General features: G+C 38.4%; 1 protein-coding gene across 2 annotated transcripts in view; it reads left to right on the top strand.

The window, feature by feature from the left end:
- The window catches only part of aff3 (AF4/FMR2 family, member 3), a 33,128-nt gene that overhangs the window by 3,505 nt on the left and 11,898 nt on the right, over positions 1 to 17,725 (top strand). For both annotated transcript variants that reach the window (XM_017704643.2, XM_017704642.2), the window contains exons 3-8: positions 7,126 to 7,203; positions 7,360 to 7,393; positions 7,594 to 7,642; positions 9,660 to 9,711; positions 13,349 to 13,383; positions 15,847 to 16,030. In XM_017704643.2, coding sequence (XP_017560132.1) covers positions 7,129 to 7,203; positions 7,360 to 7,393; positions 7,594 to 7,642; positions 9,660 to 9,711; positions 13,349 to 13,383; positions 15,847 to 16,030 — 429 coding nt within the window. In that variant the 5' untranslated portion in view covers positions 7,126 to 7,128. The remainder of the gene's footprint in view (positions 1 to 7,125; positions 7,204 to 7,359; positions 7,394 to 7,593; positions 7,643 to 9,659; positions 9,712 to 13,348; positions 13,384 to 15,846; positions 16,031 to 17,725) is intronic.

The raw sequence follows: 17,725 nt of genomic DNA, 5'->3' as shown, positions 1-17,725 counted from the left end.
GTGAGTGGGTGTGTGGGTGTGTGTGTGTGTGTGTGTGTGTGTGTGTGTGTGTGTGTGTGTGTGTGTGTGTGTGTGTGTGTGTGTGTGTGTGCATGCATATATGAATGTATGAGTTGTGAGCTGGGCAGTATATTGTCTGTATTGATATATAGAAATAATGGAATAGTGTGATATCGCTTTTCAGTTTTAATGATCATTTAAGTAAAGATGGCATGATGCTACTTTTTTCCAAGACTGATGCTGATGCTGAAAAATTGAGTATCAGTCAATACCAATCCAAATTTTTCCTTTAAAAATACTGAGTTAGCAGTGGCACCATCATTAGAAGATTACAAGTTTGATACCTAGTGATGCAACAGCCCTCCATTGCCCGGAGCCCAGGAAAGCATCATTGTTCTCTGGGTGGGTAGGATGGCCCACCCTCTCCTTCCATCACTTAGCGCAATGCTAGATAACAAGAGCATGGCTGTGTGTTAGCAGCAGTTTGAAAAATATGTGGTGGAGGAAGAATGTGTTGGCCTTCACCCTTCCAATTTGGTACCATCATGTGACTGGGGGACTCCTAGCTAGCGAGAGGCTATATTTGGGATGAAATTAGGTAAAAATTCTAATCTTTAATTTGAGTTATTCTAATTCAAGAATCGCACTCAAGATAATCATCTACAAGTGGAAATAAAATCTTGTTACAATGACTTAAATTGTAAAAACCCCAATTCCAATGAAGTTGGGACGTTGTGTATAACATAAATTAAAACAGAATACAATGATTTGCAAATCCTTTTCAACCTATATTCAATTGAATACACTACAAATATTTAATGTTCAAATGGACAAACTTTATTGTTTTTCGCAAATATTCACTCATTTTGAATTGGATGCCTGCAACATGTTCCAAAGAAGTTGGGACAGGGGCAACAAAAGACTGGAAAAGTTGAGGAATGCTAAAAAAACACCTGTTTGGAACATTCCACAGGTGAACAGGTTAACTGGAAACAGGTGAGTCATGATTGGGTATAAAGGGAGCATCCCTGAAAAGCTCAGTCATTCACAAGCAAGGATGGGGCGAGGTTCATCACTTTGTGAACAACTGCGTGAGCAAATAGTCCAACAGTTTAAGAACAATGTTTCTCAACATGCAATTGCAAGGAATTTTGGGATTTCATCATCTACAGTCCATAATATCAACAAAAGATTCAGAGAATCTGGAAAATCGCTGCAAGCAAGCGGCAAGGCAGAAAACCAATTTTGAATGCCCGTGACCTTCGATCCCTCAGGTGGCACTGCATTAAAAACCGACATCTTTCTGTAATGGATATTACCACATGGGCTCAGGAACACTTCAGAAAGCCATTGTCAGTGAACACAGTTCGTCACTCCATCTACAAGTGCAAGTTAAAACTCTGCCATGCAAAGCTAAAGCCAGATATCAACAACACCCAGAAACGCTGCCGGCTTCTCTGGGCCTGAGCTCATCTGAGATGGACTGACGCAAAGTGGAAAAGTGTCCTGTGGTCTGATGAGTCCACATTTCAAGCTGTTTTTGGAAATCATGGACGTCGTGTCCTCCGGGCCAAAGAGGAAAAGGACTGTCCGGATTGTTATCAGCACAAAGTTCAAAAGCCAGCCTCTCTGATGGTGTGGGGGTGTGGTAATGCCCATGGCATGGGGTAACTTGCAAATTTCACATCTGTGAAGGCACCATTAATGCTGAAAGGTACATACAGGTTTTGGAGCAACGTATGCTGCCATCCAAGTAACGTCTTTTCCAGGGACGTCCCTGCTAATTTCAGCAAGACAACGCCAAGCCACATTCTGCACGTGTTACAACAACGTGGCTTCATAGTAAAAGAGTGCGGTTACTAGACTGGCCTGCCTGCGGTCCAGACCTGTCTCCCATTGAAAATGTGTGGCACATTATGAAGCACAAAATACGACAATGGGGACCCCGGAATGTTGATCAACTGAAGTTGTACATCAAGCAAGAATGGGAAAGAATTCCACCTACAAAGCTTCAACAGTTAGTGTCCTCAGTTCCCAAACGCTTATTGAGTGTTGTTAAAAGGAAAGGTGATGTAACACAGTGGTAAACATGCCCCTGTCCCAACTTTTTGCAAAAAACAATAAAGTTTATCCGTTTGAACATTAAATATCTTGTCTTTGTAGTGTATTCAATTGAATATAGGTTGAAAAGGATTTGCAAATCATTGTATTCAGTTTTTATTTATGTTTTCAACAACGTCCCAACTTCATTGGAATTGGGGTTGTAATTTAAGAATGTGTTTGCCTTCTCCTGTAAACATACTATTCTGGAGATAGACTTTTTTTTTTGGCCAGCAGCAATGTTTGATCCAGCGTTTTTTGGTAATGTTGGCCAGATACTGATACCATCAATATTGATATGCCATCACTAATTTAAGTAATATATTTGATAAATAATCCACGATTTAAAGTCCAACAAATAGTATTGTCTCTCTTGCCAGGCAGTTTGCTATTAGATTTTTAATTATATTTTGTACGCTATGTTGATGATATGCAGTTAACATCAACACATAGAATGTCTTTACTAAGTGAAATCAAGCAAAATCAAGGAATCAAGTAAATATCAATTTTACAAGACATTATTTTAGTATAGAGTAGCAGTGGAATCATTAATGTTATAAATGCAAACTCAAATATTTTTTTAATGCTGTGAAAATATTTGGAAAATATTGTGATACTAAATTTTATCTATGCCAACCAGCATTAGACTGAGATTACTTCCTTATCACGGTTTCAGTGTGGATTGCAATGCAATTTTTCACCACTGTGTTGTCTAAGCTGCCATTTAAATAGTTTAATGTGTTTTTTCATTTATATTCATAAATACACGGACAGATACATGAACACATATTCTGATGTCATATATGTGCTTTACATTTATAGATATACTCCAATTGGCAATCCCCCTTTCCACTGCTCTTCTGGCTTCATCATATCATTGAAACAAATATATTAGGTAAGACTGTAAGGGTTGACTATAAGTAGGCCACGCAGTCATGCTAGGATGTGGAACATTGTTTGTGCAAGCGAGGCACAGAGAGACGTGAAGAGACAGAGAGAGATAGAGAGAGAGAGAAAGAGAGAGAGAGACTAGTAGAGGCAGAGAGAGAGAGAGAGAGAGAGTGAGAGAGAGAGAGAGAGAGAGAGAGAGTGAGAGAGAGAGAGAGAGAGAGAGAGAGAGAGAGAGAGAGAGAGAGAGAGAGAGAGAGAGAGAGAGAGAGAGAGAGAGAATAAGACACACAGAAGATAGCAGCAGGCTCACCTGGGAAGCCTTGTTGTTGGAAGAGAGGGATGAGCTCAAGTCCTTAGTGACTGAGAGAGGAGAAAAATATAATGAAGCCAGAGGACGGGTGGAAAGAGGGAAGCTTATGCCCCATAGGGAGAGGTGTGTTTGTGAGAAAGAGATGGCCAGAGGATAGAGAGAGATTGAGATGTAGGGTGTAAGATAGAGATTATAAAAGGTGTGAAACGGTTTGTCTTAACTAGGAGTAATATTGAAAGTGGCGATCCTGAGAGAGATGCACTGATTCAACTTTTCTCTCTTCACACTGACTCTGATGTCTGAGCTCTGATACACTTATATTGTCCATGCCGAGTACAGACCCGACGCCAGAGTTCTGTTAAGGCCATAATTTTTAGTAGCAAAGTAACCCCTTAAAAAAATAAGTTACTATATAGAGCCAATTGTTGAAAATCATGGCTATAACATCATCTAAACACCAATGTTTAAAACAAGTGTTCTCGTCTTTAACACTGATGTTTATTTGATTTTACTGGTAAACCTTTCTTAATTTGTTTTTAATTAGAGGTCAACTATGAGTGGGATTCATGGGCCCTATGATACAATAATATCACAGTACTTGAGCTATGATATGATTTTATTTGAGATGTTCTAAGTATTCCTATGACTTTAAATGTGACATTTCTGTTAGGGTTGCAATACATATTGCAATATATTTGAGTTTATGCATTGTTCCTCTCACTTCAGTATTGCTGCTGAAGCTAAAACAGAACTGTGAAGTAGTCAAATGATTGTGAGTGCGTTAAAAGAGCATTTAGAGAGAACTCAGTCAAAACATGGTGAAAAATTGATATCTTTCAGGAAATGTACATTAATTATCTACTGTCATCATATCTTCATCAGCATAATGTTAATTTTGTATATCAGACCCAAAATCAACCTAGACTTTTTGAGCCTGTGCTTGTGAGACTGAATATGTGTAATGGTCATGTATTGCTCACATACTGTACTGCACTAAATCCAATTAAATAGAACTATCTATGCTCTCTTTTTAATAAAACATGCAAAGTACTAACAACAGTATCAAGCAAAGCATCATGTATGTGCATGCAGAACACACTTGTGAACTTGTGTGTGCATTTGTATTTGCATTTACGTGTACGTCTGTTTCATGTCTGGCTAAGTAGCATGACACCGACCTGCTGCTCGTCATAGTGAGTATCCCATGTGTTCTCTGTGATTAGATTTCAGGCATTTGCCACAGACAACATTCCATCCTAGTCTGCCCTATCACACATCCTCATCTGTTCCTCTGACAACCTACAACCGTCACAGCAGATAACACATGACCTTTACTGCAGACTGCTTCCTGTTCATTACACACACACACACGGATACACATACATGCACACATACACCCATGGCATCAATCACAGACAACACTAAACTCTTTTAGGCTAATCTGCTGAGACCCATACCAGAACACACTGACATACACTTACATATCCCGTCAGCTCCTCTTAAAAAGCCCTTGAAATTTCTCTCTGAAATTGATTCTACTTATTGCATTATAGCCATTACCAGACAGGAGGTAGAGCATGACACATGGAGTAATGTTGCACAGCATGATGAAATGTGTTGTTTCTCCTAATAAATTATGTTACAAAAGAACTGACCAACTACATGTTTCATTACAAAGAGAACAAAGAGTCTTGTTTAACAGGATCTAGTGCAGTACCGTATATGAATAAAAATCATTATATTCATAGTTTTTGATAGTACTTCTTTTAATGTGGCATTAAGGGCTCTTTTTGTCTGTTTGAACTTATCAAACTTCAGAACATCTAAATATTGTGATGCTTATCATGTATCGAGAAACTGTATTTGAAATATCATGTTGTTTGACATATTGCCCATCTCTAACATAAAATCAGTAATTGCTGCTTTGTTAAGAATCTGTGCAGTATTTCTCAGTTTTCTATTTTATGAGAATGGAGGAAAGCATATTGACACTGTAAAAGAAAATGAAGAAAAATCTATAATCTAAGTACAATTTGACTTTTGAAATTTAACCTGTATATCACGTCACAGAAATTTTAAATGGGTGTTTGTGTTGTACAAAATTTTTATTTCAGTCATTAATTAGCCAGCAAATGGACCAATAGAAATGCTCCAAAATCACTTGGAATAAAACCTCTTTACATTAAGTTATATTAAAGGTTTAGAATGTTTTTTTCCCTCTCCTGTAAAGTTACTAATTTGGAGAACCCCGTTTTTGCTATGTATGTAAGATTGCTTGGGAATATTCAAATATCCTCTTTTAACTCTGAAAAGCATGTAAGATTCTTTGGGTGACTGCACTAAAATAGCTTTGTACTTGTTGCCTAAAGGTAGCTCTATCGACCCTTCCATGCATTGGGAAAACAGGAGCACTATTTAGAGAACTATTATAGGGCATAATATGATTCAAATAAACAGTTTCTTACTCTAATTTTAGGTCTGCTTATAAGTCTGAATGTAGTCACAATTTGAGAATGTGATATATTAGTAAATGTATGTATGGATGAATAGATGACATCCAAAAAAAACTTTCTTTGATAGTTTGCTGTGGATGCTTAATAGATATTTGCCTTGAATTGATATTTTAAATAAATGTTTATTAAATTCAACTTCATGTGACCAAAAGTGTGTGTCAAATTATGTAGTATAACTCAATGTAAGAAACATAAGCTCTGCACCATGGGATTTTAAAAGCCAATTATAGGCGTTTAGTCATTTAAAGCTATACGGTCACAATAAATGGTCATATCCAGATATATTTTAGTCCCTCAAGGTACAAATCTTGTAAATGTACCCTTAAATGTACAAAATGGTCCTTAAGTTCCATTTAAAAGACTTTTAACCGTTTAATTTATTTTCCCAGGGCAAAGTTCATATTTGTACCTTTTCAGGCAAGGTGTATGGAATCAATGCAACTTAAATAATATAACTCTAATGGACTATGGCACAATTATGATTAACAACTAAAGCTACTACATTTACGGCATTTGGCTGACGCTCTTATCCAGAGCGACTTACAATTTGATCATTTTACACAGGCAGGCCAAGGTGGTGTTAGGAGTCTTGCCCAAGGACTCTTATTGGTATAGTGTAGGGTGTTTGCCCAGGTGGGGATTGAACCCCAGTCTACAGTGTAGAAGGCAGAGGTGTTAACCACTACACTATCCCAACCACTAAAGATGTACTCCCAGAAGGGGAGTATGATGATACCCCCTTCTCCCCCAGTGACATTGTTTGTATACTGAAAACTACATTTATTTCTAAGAGCATATAGCCCTTGCTGTTCTGACGGAGGTCAGGTTAGTCACTTACTTTCTTTTGATCATGAGCAAATGTGAAATCTGTGTTAACCCCTTAAACTGCAGCCTCACTGTACAGTTATTAAATCCTGAGCACTGAAGTCATGTAGTTCAGAGACTGAGGAACTGAAGAGCAGGCCCAAATGCAGGTGCTGTACAGCAGGACAATAAGCACAGAACTCTGTAATTCCAATAAAGTCATTTGTCATTAATTCAAACCTCATCACAGCCTCTGCTCAAAATGAGCCTGTGAAAAGCTCGGGATTGTAATTCAAACCACCTGATGTGGCCTCTAGTGGCCAGCAACCATAATGGCATGGTGTAAGTGAACATGACCTGAAGTATGTAATGTCAGAGGGCATTGCTGTGCCTCGCCTCAAACAGTGAAACTCCTGCATTTCCACTCTGCGTGTATTCCAAACTGAATCCTTAAATCTCTTTGACCTTCCACCCTTAACCTTCGATCTTTTCTCTCACTCCCTTCAGGATATGACCCACTCCTGGCCTTCCCAGCATCCCCCGGGGGGAGGGGGCACGGAGAGGTTCCTGTATTCAGATTCCAAGGTGAGTACAAGGGACATGATGGGCTGTCACATGCACAAACAAACGAGTCAGCGCCGGAGGGTTCAAAACTCAGTTCATTTTTATACCAGAAGAAATTGTGTTTATTTAGCTACCTGCAGAGTGATTGATGGGTTTGATTCTCTCTGTCTGCTGCAGGAGAGGAAACGACACAGCTCTCAGCACAAACACGGTAAAGCTGCACACAGCTTTGTGTAAAGACATGCTTTATTTTTCATGTATGTTTATCTGTGTGGATGTGCATGTATGTGTGAATAGAGAGCATGTCTTTATGTATTATTGTACACTTAAATATAAAAGCTTCAGATGTTCCACAACTATGGCTTTTCTGACTCTAATTCTCTTACTCTTTCTCTCTTTTTTCTGAATCAGTGAGGGATGATGCCTCTATGAGGATGCCACGTGTGGCCCCTCACAAATCGTAAGTGAGATGCATGACACTTGATCTGTTCATGGTAACCAGGCACCAGCAGTAGATGTCTGGACTGCCTCTGACTGTGAGCTTTATTATAAAGTGGCTCACACAGAGACACACACATACACACACATAGTCACACACACCCTTGAGGTTTCAACTGCTTAGATTTGTGCTGGATTACCATTAGTTGATATTTCAGCATGATTGTCAGATATTAAGTGTAATAGTTTTGTTTAAATTAGCACTGAAAAAGGTGAAAAGTGATCCACTGAATTGGCTTGATTGGAATATGTAAACAGTTTCTCTGCATGATGTATGTGAATCAATGAATAAAATGCAGTATTGTGCAAAAGTCAGAGACCACTCTTCATATATTTCATTTCTAGTCAAAATGAACATTAAGACCTAAGTAATTCATTAAGACCTAGTAGTTAAGTGATTTTCAGCATCAGGGAAAAAGCAGAAAATTATACACATCTAAATATAATAAAAATGTTCAATATTTGGTATGTCCACCCTTTTTACACCATTTATTCTAGAAGGGACATTTTTCTACACCTCCAGATTTCAGTGTTAGAAGTTGGTTGCACTTTCTGCTTCTCATAATACAAATTATTCCAAACTCATTCAGTGATGTTGAGGTCTGGACAGTCAGTGGTGGTGGTCAGTCCATTTTCCCGTGAATTCTAGCAGCTTCTATGTTTTTTTTGCAAATGTTTTTCTTTTTATCTGTTTCTTTTCTCAGTAACAATTGTAGACAGCTAGGCATCCTTTTTAGTGTTAAATTGTCTTCTCACAATGGAAGGATGGACACAAACACCTGTGGATTTTTTTCAGATATGAAGAAACAGTGGAGCTTGACTTTGTCCTTGATCTCAAAGGCGGAAGCTTTAAATACTGTTTATCGGATGGTGACGGTTTGGGTGGTCTACTAGGTCTTGCAGAGTTATTAGGAATCCCATTTTCTTCACATCTTTTAATAATTTCTTAAACTCAGGTTTACTCAGGAAACACCCATTTTTTTTTTCTAAAATTCCTTTGACTTTCCATATGCAAGTGAATTAAGTGAATTATCTCCTGAAAAATTAATAACTTTTACTCACTGGAAAAGTGATCTCTAACGTTTGCACAGTACTGTATATCACATTAATACAACTGTGTATCTCATTTTACTTTTAACAATAACTGTGTATGGAGTTATTGTCAAAGTTATTGGAGCCTAAATCCAAACAGGCTATATGCAAAGCAAAAAAGTCTAGGACTTTTTTTTATAATGGTGTGAATGACTTGTTCATCGATGAATCATAAACTCAGAAGTATACAAAAGCATTTTGGATCCAAACCTGCAGAAGTCTGCAAAGAAATGTGTCATACGACAAAATCTGAAATGCACCAGCCTCTTTTTGAAAGAACAGATGACCTATAAGAAAAACAGAGACTTGGAATGTTCTGTTTAAAATAAATATGTAATTAATTTAATACATTTTTAAATATGGCACAAACATCCACATAGCTTTTAAGGTGACTGTACCTTACCCATGGTGGAGAGATAGAGTAAAGAAGTGAATATAATTGAGAGAGAGAGAGAAAGAGAGAGCAGGAGGAAGAGGAGGAGAGCTAGAATTTTACAACTTCAGCCCTACTGCTGTTTTAAGGCTGAGTTGAAATAGAGGGTTGGGGCATTCTCTCTGGCTGTGTCCTCCCTCGCTCCACGACACACTTCATTAAGTCCATAAACTTCATGGAGTTAGCGTCCAATTAAAAAGGAAATTAACACAACCAGAGAGAGCTCAGCTCTGCACGACAATCAAACCACACTGCCATTCTGCTTCTGAGGGGTGTGTTTATGAGTTTATAGAACTAACGGAGCACGCACTGTTTACTTCACCACCTCACATGCACACACACACACACACACACACACACACATAGTGATATTCTGCTGTCTGACTGAGTGTGTGTGACACAGTTTAATATTCAGGCTTTATCATTTCCATTGCTCTCCATTTTGCCTTCCCAGCATGCTCGCTGATGATCTGAAGCTCAGCAGTGATGAAGACGATGGTGACAAGGTACGAGCGCTTTTCAGAATCTTCTATTACAGTTCAGTAATAAAGTCATCTACAAGAATTTAGTCTCTGGCCAAGTAGGGCCCTGTGAAATCTTATTTTTGTCAGAAATTCTGTTTAATTCTTTTTTTCAGGATGTTTTATTTTCTGGCATTTGGATCTGTATGCTTTTACTAAAATTCACTCTTTAAAAAGAAGGTTCTTCAAAAGTTCTTTAGTAAAGGGAATGGTTCTATTTAGAACTATGAGTTCTATGTGTACCATTTCATGATTAAATGGTTCTATGCTGGAATGTGCTGTATAAGGTTTTACATAGAAGCTTTTTGATAATGGTTCTGTATAGCACCAATACAGGTTCTTCTATCTCTACAAGCTTGACATTGTAAAAGTAGAAGAATCATTTTCGCTCCAGCCTTTCCTCTTCCAACCTGAGCTGTGGATTCTACATGATAAATTCTCTGGGTGCACAGGAGTTTATCTTACAGTAGGGGAAATTCAGAGCCTATAAAACAGTCTGCTTATGATGTTTTGTGTCTTTCAAGAGAGAATAACAGTTTATCACTCCTATTCAACACTGTTTTTTACAGTTACAGTTTGTATAAAACTAGAAAAGTGTCATTATATTTATATTTGACAATATAATTTAGAATGTGCACAATCCTAAAAAGAATTTTGGTTTATTACCTGATACATAAGCCTATACTATGTGTTTATGTGCATGTACTCTGCTACATGAGGCACAAACTATTTATATAGCGGACAATACAAACCAAATTACAAAAAACAGTATGTGAAATGTTGTATGGTCCAGTATGTAACAGGCTAATTAAAACAGTAAGCAGTGATTACGCAGTCATGCTGTTTTAACATATGCACAATGTGGCTTAATGTTGTCATGTTGAAATAAACATGGGTGTCTCTGAAAAATATAACATCTGGAAGGCTGCAAATGTTGCTACAAAATGTGTTCAGAAATGTGTGTGTAACCTGCCAATGGCCTCCCATGCCATGACAGACCCTGGCTTTTGAACTTTACACTGGTAACAATATGGATAGTCCTTTTCTTCTTTGGCTCATCCAATTTATTTCCATAAACAATCAGACCACAATACACGTTTGCACTGCGCATCAGTCCATTAAAGATAAGCTCATTTCTGGACATTGTTGGCATATGACGTCCACTATGCATAGTACAGTCTTAACTTCCATTTGTGGATGGATAGGTGGTGTTTATTGACAATGGTTTATCAAAATATTCCAGAGCCTACATGGTGAAAGCCTGCTAGATTTTGATGCAGTGTCATATGAGAGTCAAAGGTCACAGGCTTTCAGTTTTGGTGTTTGGCCTTTTCCTTTATGCATGGAGACTTCTCTGGATTCCTTGAACCTTTTGATGATATAATATACTGTAATGATGAAATACCTGGAATTCTTTCAAGCTCTTTTTAAAGATCTCTTTAAACCTTTGGATTTTTTTTTGCATTTTTGGCATAGTTGTGAGCCTTGACCCATACTTGCTAATAAAGGGCTAGGCCATTCCTGAATGCTCCTTTTATTTCCAAGAATAATTGCGTCACCTGTTTAAGATGTTTTTTGTACATTTCAGTGTTCCTAGTGTACATTACAGAATGAGCACATATTTACAAAAACAAAGAAGTTAATAAGACTTGGCTGGTTAAACATTGCCTATCTTGTCTCTGTACTTGTTCAAATACAGGACAAAGTAGATTTTTAAATCATTGCTTTCTATTTCTAGTTGTATTTTATCTACAGCCTTAACTTTTCTGAAATTGGGTTGTACTCCAATTCTAGCATTTAAAAATGTGCATGTCATATTAACGGTCATATGGATCAGTAGTTTAGATACTAGAATCACTAATGAGAGAGACAGAAATTATGTACATTATTATATTTAAATACAGCACGGTGCCATGGTAGGTAGCGCTGTTGCCTCACAGCGAGGAGGGCCTGGGTTCGATTTCCCAGCCGGGTGACCAGGGTCCTCTCTGTGTGGAGTTTGCATGTTCTCCCCATGTCTGTGTGGGTTTCCTCCGGGTTCTCCAGTTTCCTCCCACAGTCCAAAGACATGCAGTCAGGCCAATTGGACATGCTAAATTGCCCCTATGTGTGAGTGTTTGAGTGACTGTCTGTGTCTGTCTGTCTGCCCTGCGATGGACTGGCGACCTGTCCAGGGTGTATCCTGCCTTCCGCCCGATGATTGCTGGGATAGGTTCCAGCACCCCCTGCGACCCTGATGGAGAAGGAGCTTAGAAAATGGATGGATGGATGGATTTTCATGAAAAAACTATGAAGTCTTCCATGATTCCATACAAAGAGAATTCATAGGCCCCAAGACAAGTATTAAGGCTCTTAAGGTGTCTTTTCTCTTATTGACCGACATGAATTAATGATCAAAATTAGGCGTCTGGGTTCATCCTATCAGAGTGTAGTAAGCAGAGAGGATGAGGCTTATGCTATGGACACACACAGACTCAAATGTATTGGGCTTGGGTTCTCAAGAGCTTATCAGTTCTATGGTTGTGATTTTTGGGGTTTATCTTGTTAGAGGGTGGCATGGCATGCAACTGGCAATCAGCCAATTTATTACTTTTATTTTGTCAGATATGTGTTGCAATTTTATGATGTAAGTATTCTGAGCAAATGTGAGCAAGTAATGTTATGTACCTAGGCTAAAAGAAAGTGCTGGAAATGTACTAGGGTGTTCCATGTGTTCATTTTCCCCACACAGCATGATGTTCTAAAAAAATAAATAAATAAATAAATAAATAAATAAATAAATAAATAAATAAATAAAAAAAAACATAATCAAAATCGGTCAAAACAGATGCGTATCATTTCACCCCTACCAAGTACCTTGGTGGTCACACATCTCTTCTGTCCTGCTGTTTGCGTAACTTTATTTGTGATTGCTTGGGCTTCGGTTTGATCTTGCTCACATGTCCACAAGGTTAAGTGGGGAGTGTGTGCATGTGTGTGTGAACAGAGAGTGCCTCCCCTCTGCCTACATGAGGTCAATAGTAGTTCAGCTGCTGGAATTCTATGGACTGTCTGTGAGACATAAACGGCGTCCTTTGTGCAGACATGCATATGACCAGCCTCAAATGTGCTTTTGCACACACGTGTTTACCTCTCAGCCTTGACCTAGTTCTTGGAGAGCATATATACGACTTCCTCTCATCTTACATTAAAAGTCCTTCTCAGTCTATAACAACGTGGCTGATTTGTTTTAAAGCAGAGCTATTAGCTCTCCACTTCTGGGCTATGTAATGTTCATTCCATGGGTGTGTGTGTATATGTGTGTGTGAACTGGACATCTTGAGGTAATTATTCAAGTCTATAGTTGAGTCAGACTGTTGAGGCACAACAAAGACAAGCAGCTCTTGGTGAATGTGTGTGTGTGTTTTTTTAAACATGTATATGAGTGTCTTTAGCTCGCTGTTGGGCTTCTTGTTAATGAGTCATAGCAGGTTGAGTCACAGCTGTATTATGCTCTGAGCTCATGACCTTTCTGTACCAGTGTATCTGAAGTTGTGCTGCTGCGTTCAGTGTACGTTTGACTATTTGTTGCTTGTGGTGGACCTTTAAAACTCACAGTTATTTGTTTTTATCTTCTCAAAAGGGACATCAGCTGGCGTCCTGGGCTGATAATCACAAGTAAGTATGCATGTTTGTGCATGTGTATGTTAACATTGTATTGGAAAGCGAATGATGTATATGTGACAGAGATGTTAACATTGTAACACTTTCTGTGTATGCCATGACTACCATGACAATCAGAAACCACGAACACATGCATAACAGCATAGTGTATTCTTAAGGAACAAAGGCTGTAATGACTGCAAATGTACATTAAAATGCTTTACACTGTATACATGGGTTTGATATGCATTATGGATTGTTAACATAATGATTTATTAGTATTTATGTTGCATTATATTGTCAGTGCTGAAGAAACTCTCAGCTTGCATAATATATTGTGAATAACCTGCCTAGTCATGCTGAGCCATGCCTTAATGTCTTTTAACAACTTGAATTGAATTGTTATTTTAATGTCTTCTTATGTGCTAAAGAATAATAAAGAAGTATTATAATACTTGCTCGTATGGGTACAGATAATACACAAACACAGTTTTATTTCATTTTTACATGACCGTTTTCTAGTCTTTGTTTAAACCCTTAGAATTAAACAGACTATTTTTAGTTACTGTGCCTTTAAGCCGGATATATGTAAATAACCACTGTTCTGATTGGTTGCCCTGTATTCTGCCAGATTCAGAAAGCAGTGTGGGCTGAAACACTCCTAGCTATTGCTGCAAGCTGAATCAGTGGGTGTATGTAAACACATTAGCTTTCATGACATCATGAAAGCAGTGGAAATAAAACAGGCTTTTTTCACCACTTGGTTTCCACATATGGACCATACAGACTGGGGTGTGAATGGCATGTTAATAAACTTTAACATTTTTTACATGCTACATCAATTTTATTGAAAAAAAATAAAATAAACAAGGAAAGTTCAAAATTCAGTTTTAAAAAAATTCCATTTCAACTGAGGAGGTTCACACTCACGTAGAAACCGTTGCCTATGATGCTTTCACTATATCATGGTATCATAGTACAGATAGTTATCATACCACATCTGCTCTTTATAAGTGTCCTTTATCCTTTATTAGTGCTTTCTACGTTGTTATAGCACAACTTTACTGTTTTGTTCTTTGGAATGTGGAAAAATGTATACCTTTTGGTTTTTACTACTGTAAACTGATCTACCAGCCACCTAAACACTCTCTCCAGGATCCAGAACAGAAAGGGGGAAAATCAGAAATAATTGGAGGAGAAATGTGCAGCTGGAGTTTGCTCATTACTATATGACTATAAATGAAAAAGTCTGTGAATTTGCTGGAATCTCGCACTTTAATTTCTAATATATGGAATTTCCACAAGAAAAAAAATGTGAGGGCTCTTATGACTGGTGCTTTATACGAATGAGAAAATCGAACACTATGATTTCTCTTTGGGATATCTGAATGCTATTCTTAAAAAACAATTGAGTGTATGTTCAAAAGTAAGCCTACTTACTAGATATGTTTCAGCAATTTTAGTGAACATCCAGTATGCTGACAACAAATGATACTAACTGCAGCATAGTACACAGTTTTCAGGCTTTATCTCAGGTGTAAGTGCTATGTAGTCTTCATAATACACTACAGTAAGACAAAACAATATATTACACCCTTAAAAAGGTGGATCTAATTATTAGAAATGGTTCTTTGTATGATAATATAGTTCTTCAGAAAGATGGATAACGTGTGTATAGCAATAGAAGAACCCTTTTGTTGCTATATAGAACCTTTTTCAAAAATGTTCTATATAGACCCATATTCAACACATTCTCCATCAGTCTAAAGAACATTTCACAACGCAAAGAATTATTTAAGCATGAGATGGTTCTATATAAAACTCATGGATTGAAATCATTTTCCTTACTAAAGAACTCTTTAGAACTTTTTTAAAGAGTGTACCAAAACCATTTTACATGCCTAAAAGGTTATCTGCACACTACAGCACTGGTCCCAGGTACATGTTAGGCTGCCTAAATGTGTTTACCCCCAAGCTCAGCTAAGGGTGCAGAAACTTCCCTATAGAATCCCCAAATAACCAGTCTTGGTGCAGACTATCATGCCAGCAGTGCAACCCATATGAGCTTAGTTCAGTAGTCTTCTGAATCCAGTCTAGGCTTGATGCCTGTGTATAAGCTTTTGTTCCTTCTAAAAACCAGCATATATAATGTTACATGGTGATATATAAATATATTGCTCATCCTTTGTTTTTAGGTTGAAATGACAAACCTTTTTTATAGTGTAGATTTTGATATTTTTTCATCCTTCAAGGTTTATTGTAGTTTATTGTCTAGTCCTATCTGGTTAATATGTTCAATTTGTCTGTGTATATATATCTTACTTACATGTACACATGAAGCTCAAGTACATGTGTGCTTGTGTTGATCCATAACTGATGTGTGTATATGTATGTGTGTGTGTGTGTGTGTGTGTGTGTGTGTGTGTGTGTGTGTGTGTGTGTGTGTGTGCGCGTGCGTATGCGGACGTTAACTGACAGCCTGCCGGGGCAGCACACACACACACATGGCGGGAGGGCGAGACATTCCAGCTCGGGCTCCTCAGGATCTGATTCCTCTAGCGAGTCAGAGAGCAGTAGCCAGCGGTCGCTCAGCCCGAGCCCACGGACGCACTCCCAGCCTGGGTCAACCGGCCAAGTACAGCCCAGCTCCTTCAGTAAAGAGGTACATCTTCACCTTTACACTTCAGTTTGTCCACTGCTCATCATGTCTCTTTGCTTTCCCTTGATTGCTGGGGGAACTCCTCAACAGTGGTGGTTGTTGTTGTGTAGGAGGTGTAGAGGTTTGGCGGAGAGTGGAGGAGGAAGCACTGGGAGGAGGAGTATGTGGGGGATTTGGAATGCATGTGAAGGGAGGGGTGGAGGTCTACAGGCCACTGAGAATTTAGAGTTTCAGTGTCAGCTCAACATGCGGACTCCCTCTGGACCAAATTGATAGGAAGCAATAGTGGTCCAATAAGTGGTCCAATAGATAGAATATTTTGTGGTCTCGGCAAGATTAAACTTTCTGAATCTCAAGCGGTTGCATACTATAAATCTAAATAACATGAATAAAATCTCTGTGCAGTGTAGGGAGATCAATATCACAATATGATATCATTATTATGATAAATTACATGTCTTTGAGCTTTTCTCAACATGTCAGTACTAAAAGAACACTGGCACCCTGTTGTCAGGAGATCATGAGTTTGTATCCTGACAATATCATTCCTGTCCAAAAAAATCTCCAAAATGGCAACATTACAAGTGAAAGCAAAAATCTTCTTCACGTTTAAAGTCAGTGAATGTAAAGATATTTAATCCCAAGCAATTTTGGAGCATTTCTATTGGCCATTCACCATCAAATTTCCACACAATGTAATGAATAGCTACTCTGCTCAAACAATGTATGAGAATAATAATCAGAAAAAAATATAAATTTGTTGTTGTTGTTGTTTTTGTTTTTTTGAAGAGCACTGCCTAATAATAAAATAAATGTAAGAAAATAAGTTAAATAAGACAAATTAAAAATCAGCTTACTTTGTTTTGAAATGCAGCATTATTGTAGTATTATCTGCCCTGTGTTGAACTGGCGGCCTGTCCAGGGTGTTTCGTGCTTTCTGCCCAATGACTGCTGGGATTGGCTCCAGCACCCCCAGGAAGATATCTAGCTTAGAAGATGAATTAATACATTAATGAATGAATCATTTAATCAATCAGTCAATGTTTGCTGTGCCTTGGGTTTGTTCCATCTTACCGGATCTAAAAAAAAAATCTGATTGTGACGAATTTCATAAATTGCACAAATGTTATATTTTGACCATATCGCCCATCCCATTACAAAGAAGATTTGTTTTCATCTCTCTTTAAGCTGACGTGTAGTGTTGTTGAGTGGAATAGGTCTTTATTTAAGGAGGAGGGGAGTGTAATTGTAAGAGAAGGTGGGGGAAGGCAGAAAGCTTGGCTTCCGTATGCTCCGCTGGCGGAGACCCTCAGTACTGTATGAATGAAGGTGCCTGTGTGACATAGCTGGCTATACTACTGAACATGCAGTATAAGGCAGACCGTGGAGTGGGGAGGAGAGAGCACCATGTGTTTTTCATCTATGTGCAGCCGTGGAAGTGTCTCTGAGGAGGAAAGCTTGGAAAGAGTGCACAGTTCCAGGTAGAGATGTGGGGGATAGAGGGGTGTTCGAGTGTAAGGGTGGGAGAGAGGGAGAGGAGGGGAGGGAGAGAGGGAGAGAGAGAGAGAGAGCGAGAGAGTGAGAGAGAGAGAGAGAGAGAGAGAGAGAGAGGGCACAAGAGATGCAGTGTCTTCTCTGGAAAGAGAGAGGGATGGGGAAGGGGGATGTTTGAGTAGAGGAGTGGAGGTTTAAATTAGC

Source organism: Pygocentrus nattereri, chromosome 6 (assembly GCF_015220715.1).
Source record: "Pygocentrus nattereri isolate fPygNat1 chromosome 6, fPygNat1.pri, whole genome shotgun sequence".
Classification (NCBI taxonomy): Eukaryota; Metazoa; Chordata; class Actinopteri; order Characiformes; family Serrasalmidae; genus Pygocentrus; species Pygocentrus nattereri.
This window is presented reverse-complemented; position numbering and strand designations above follow the sequence as displayed.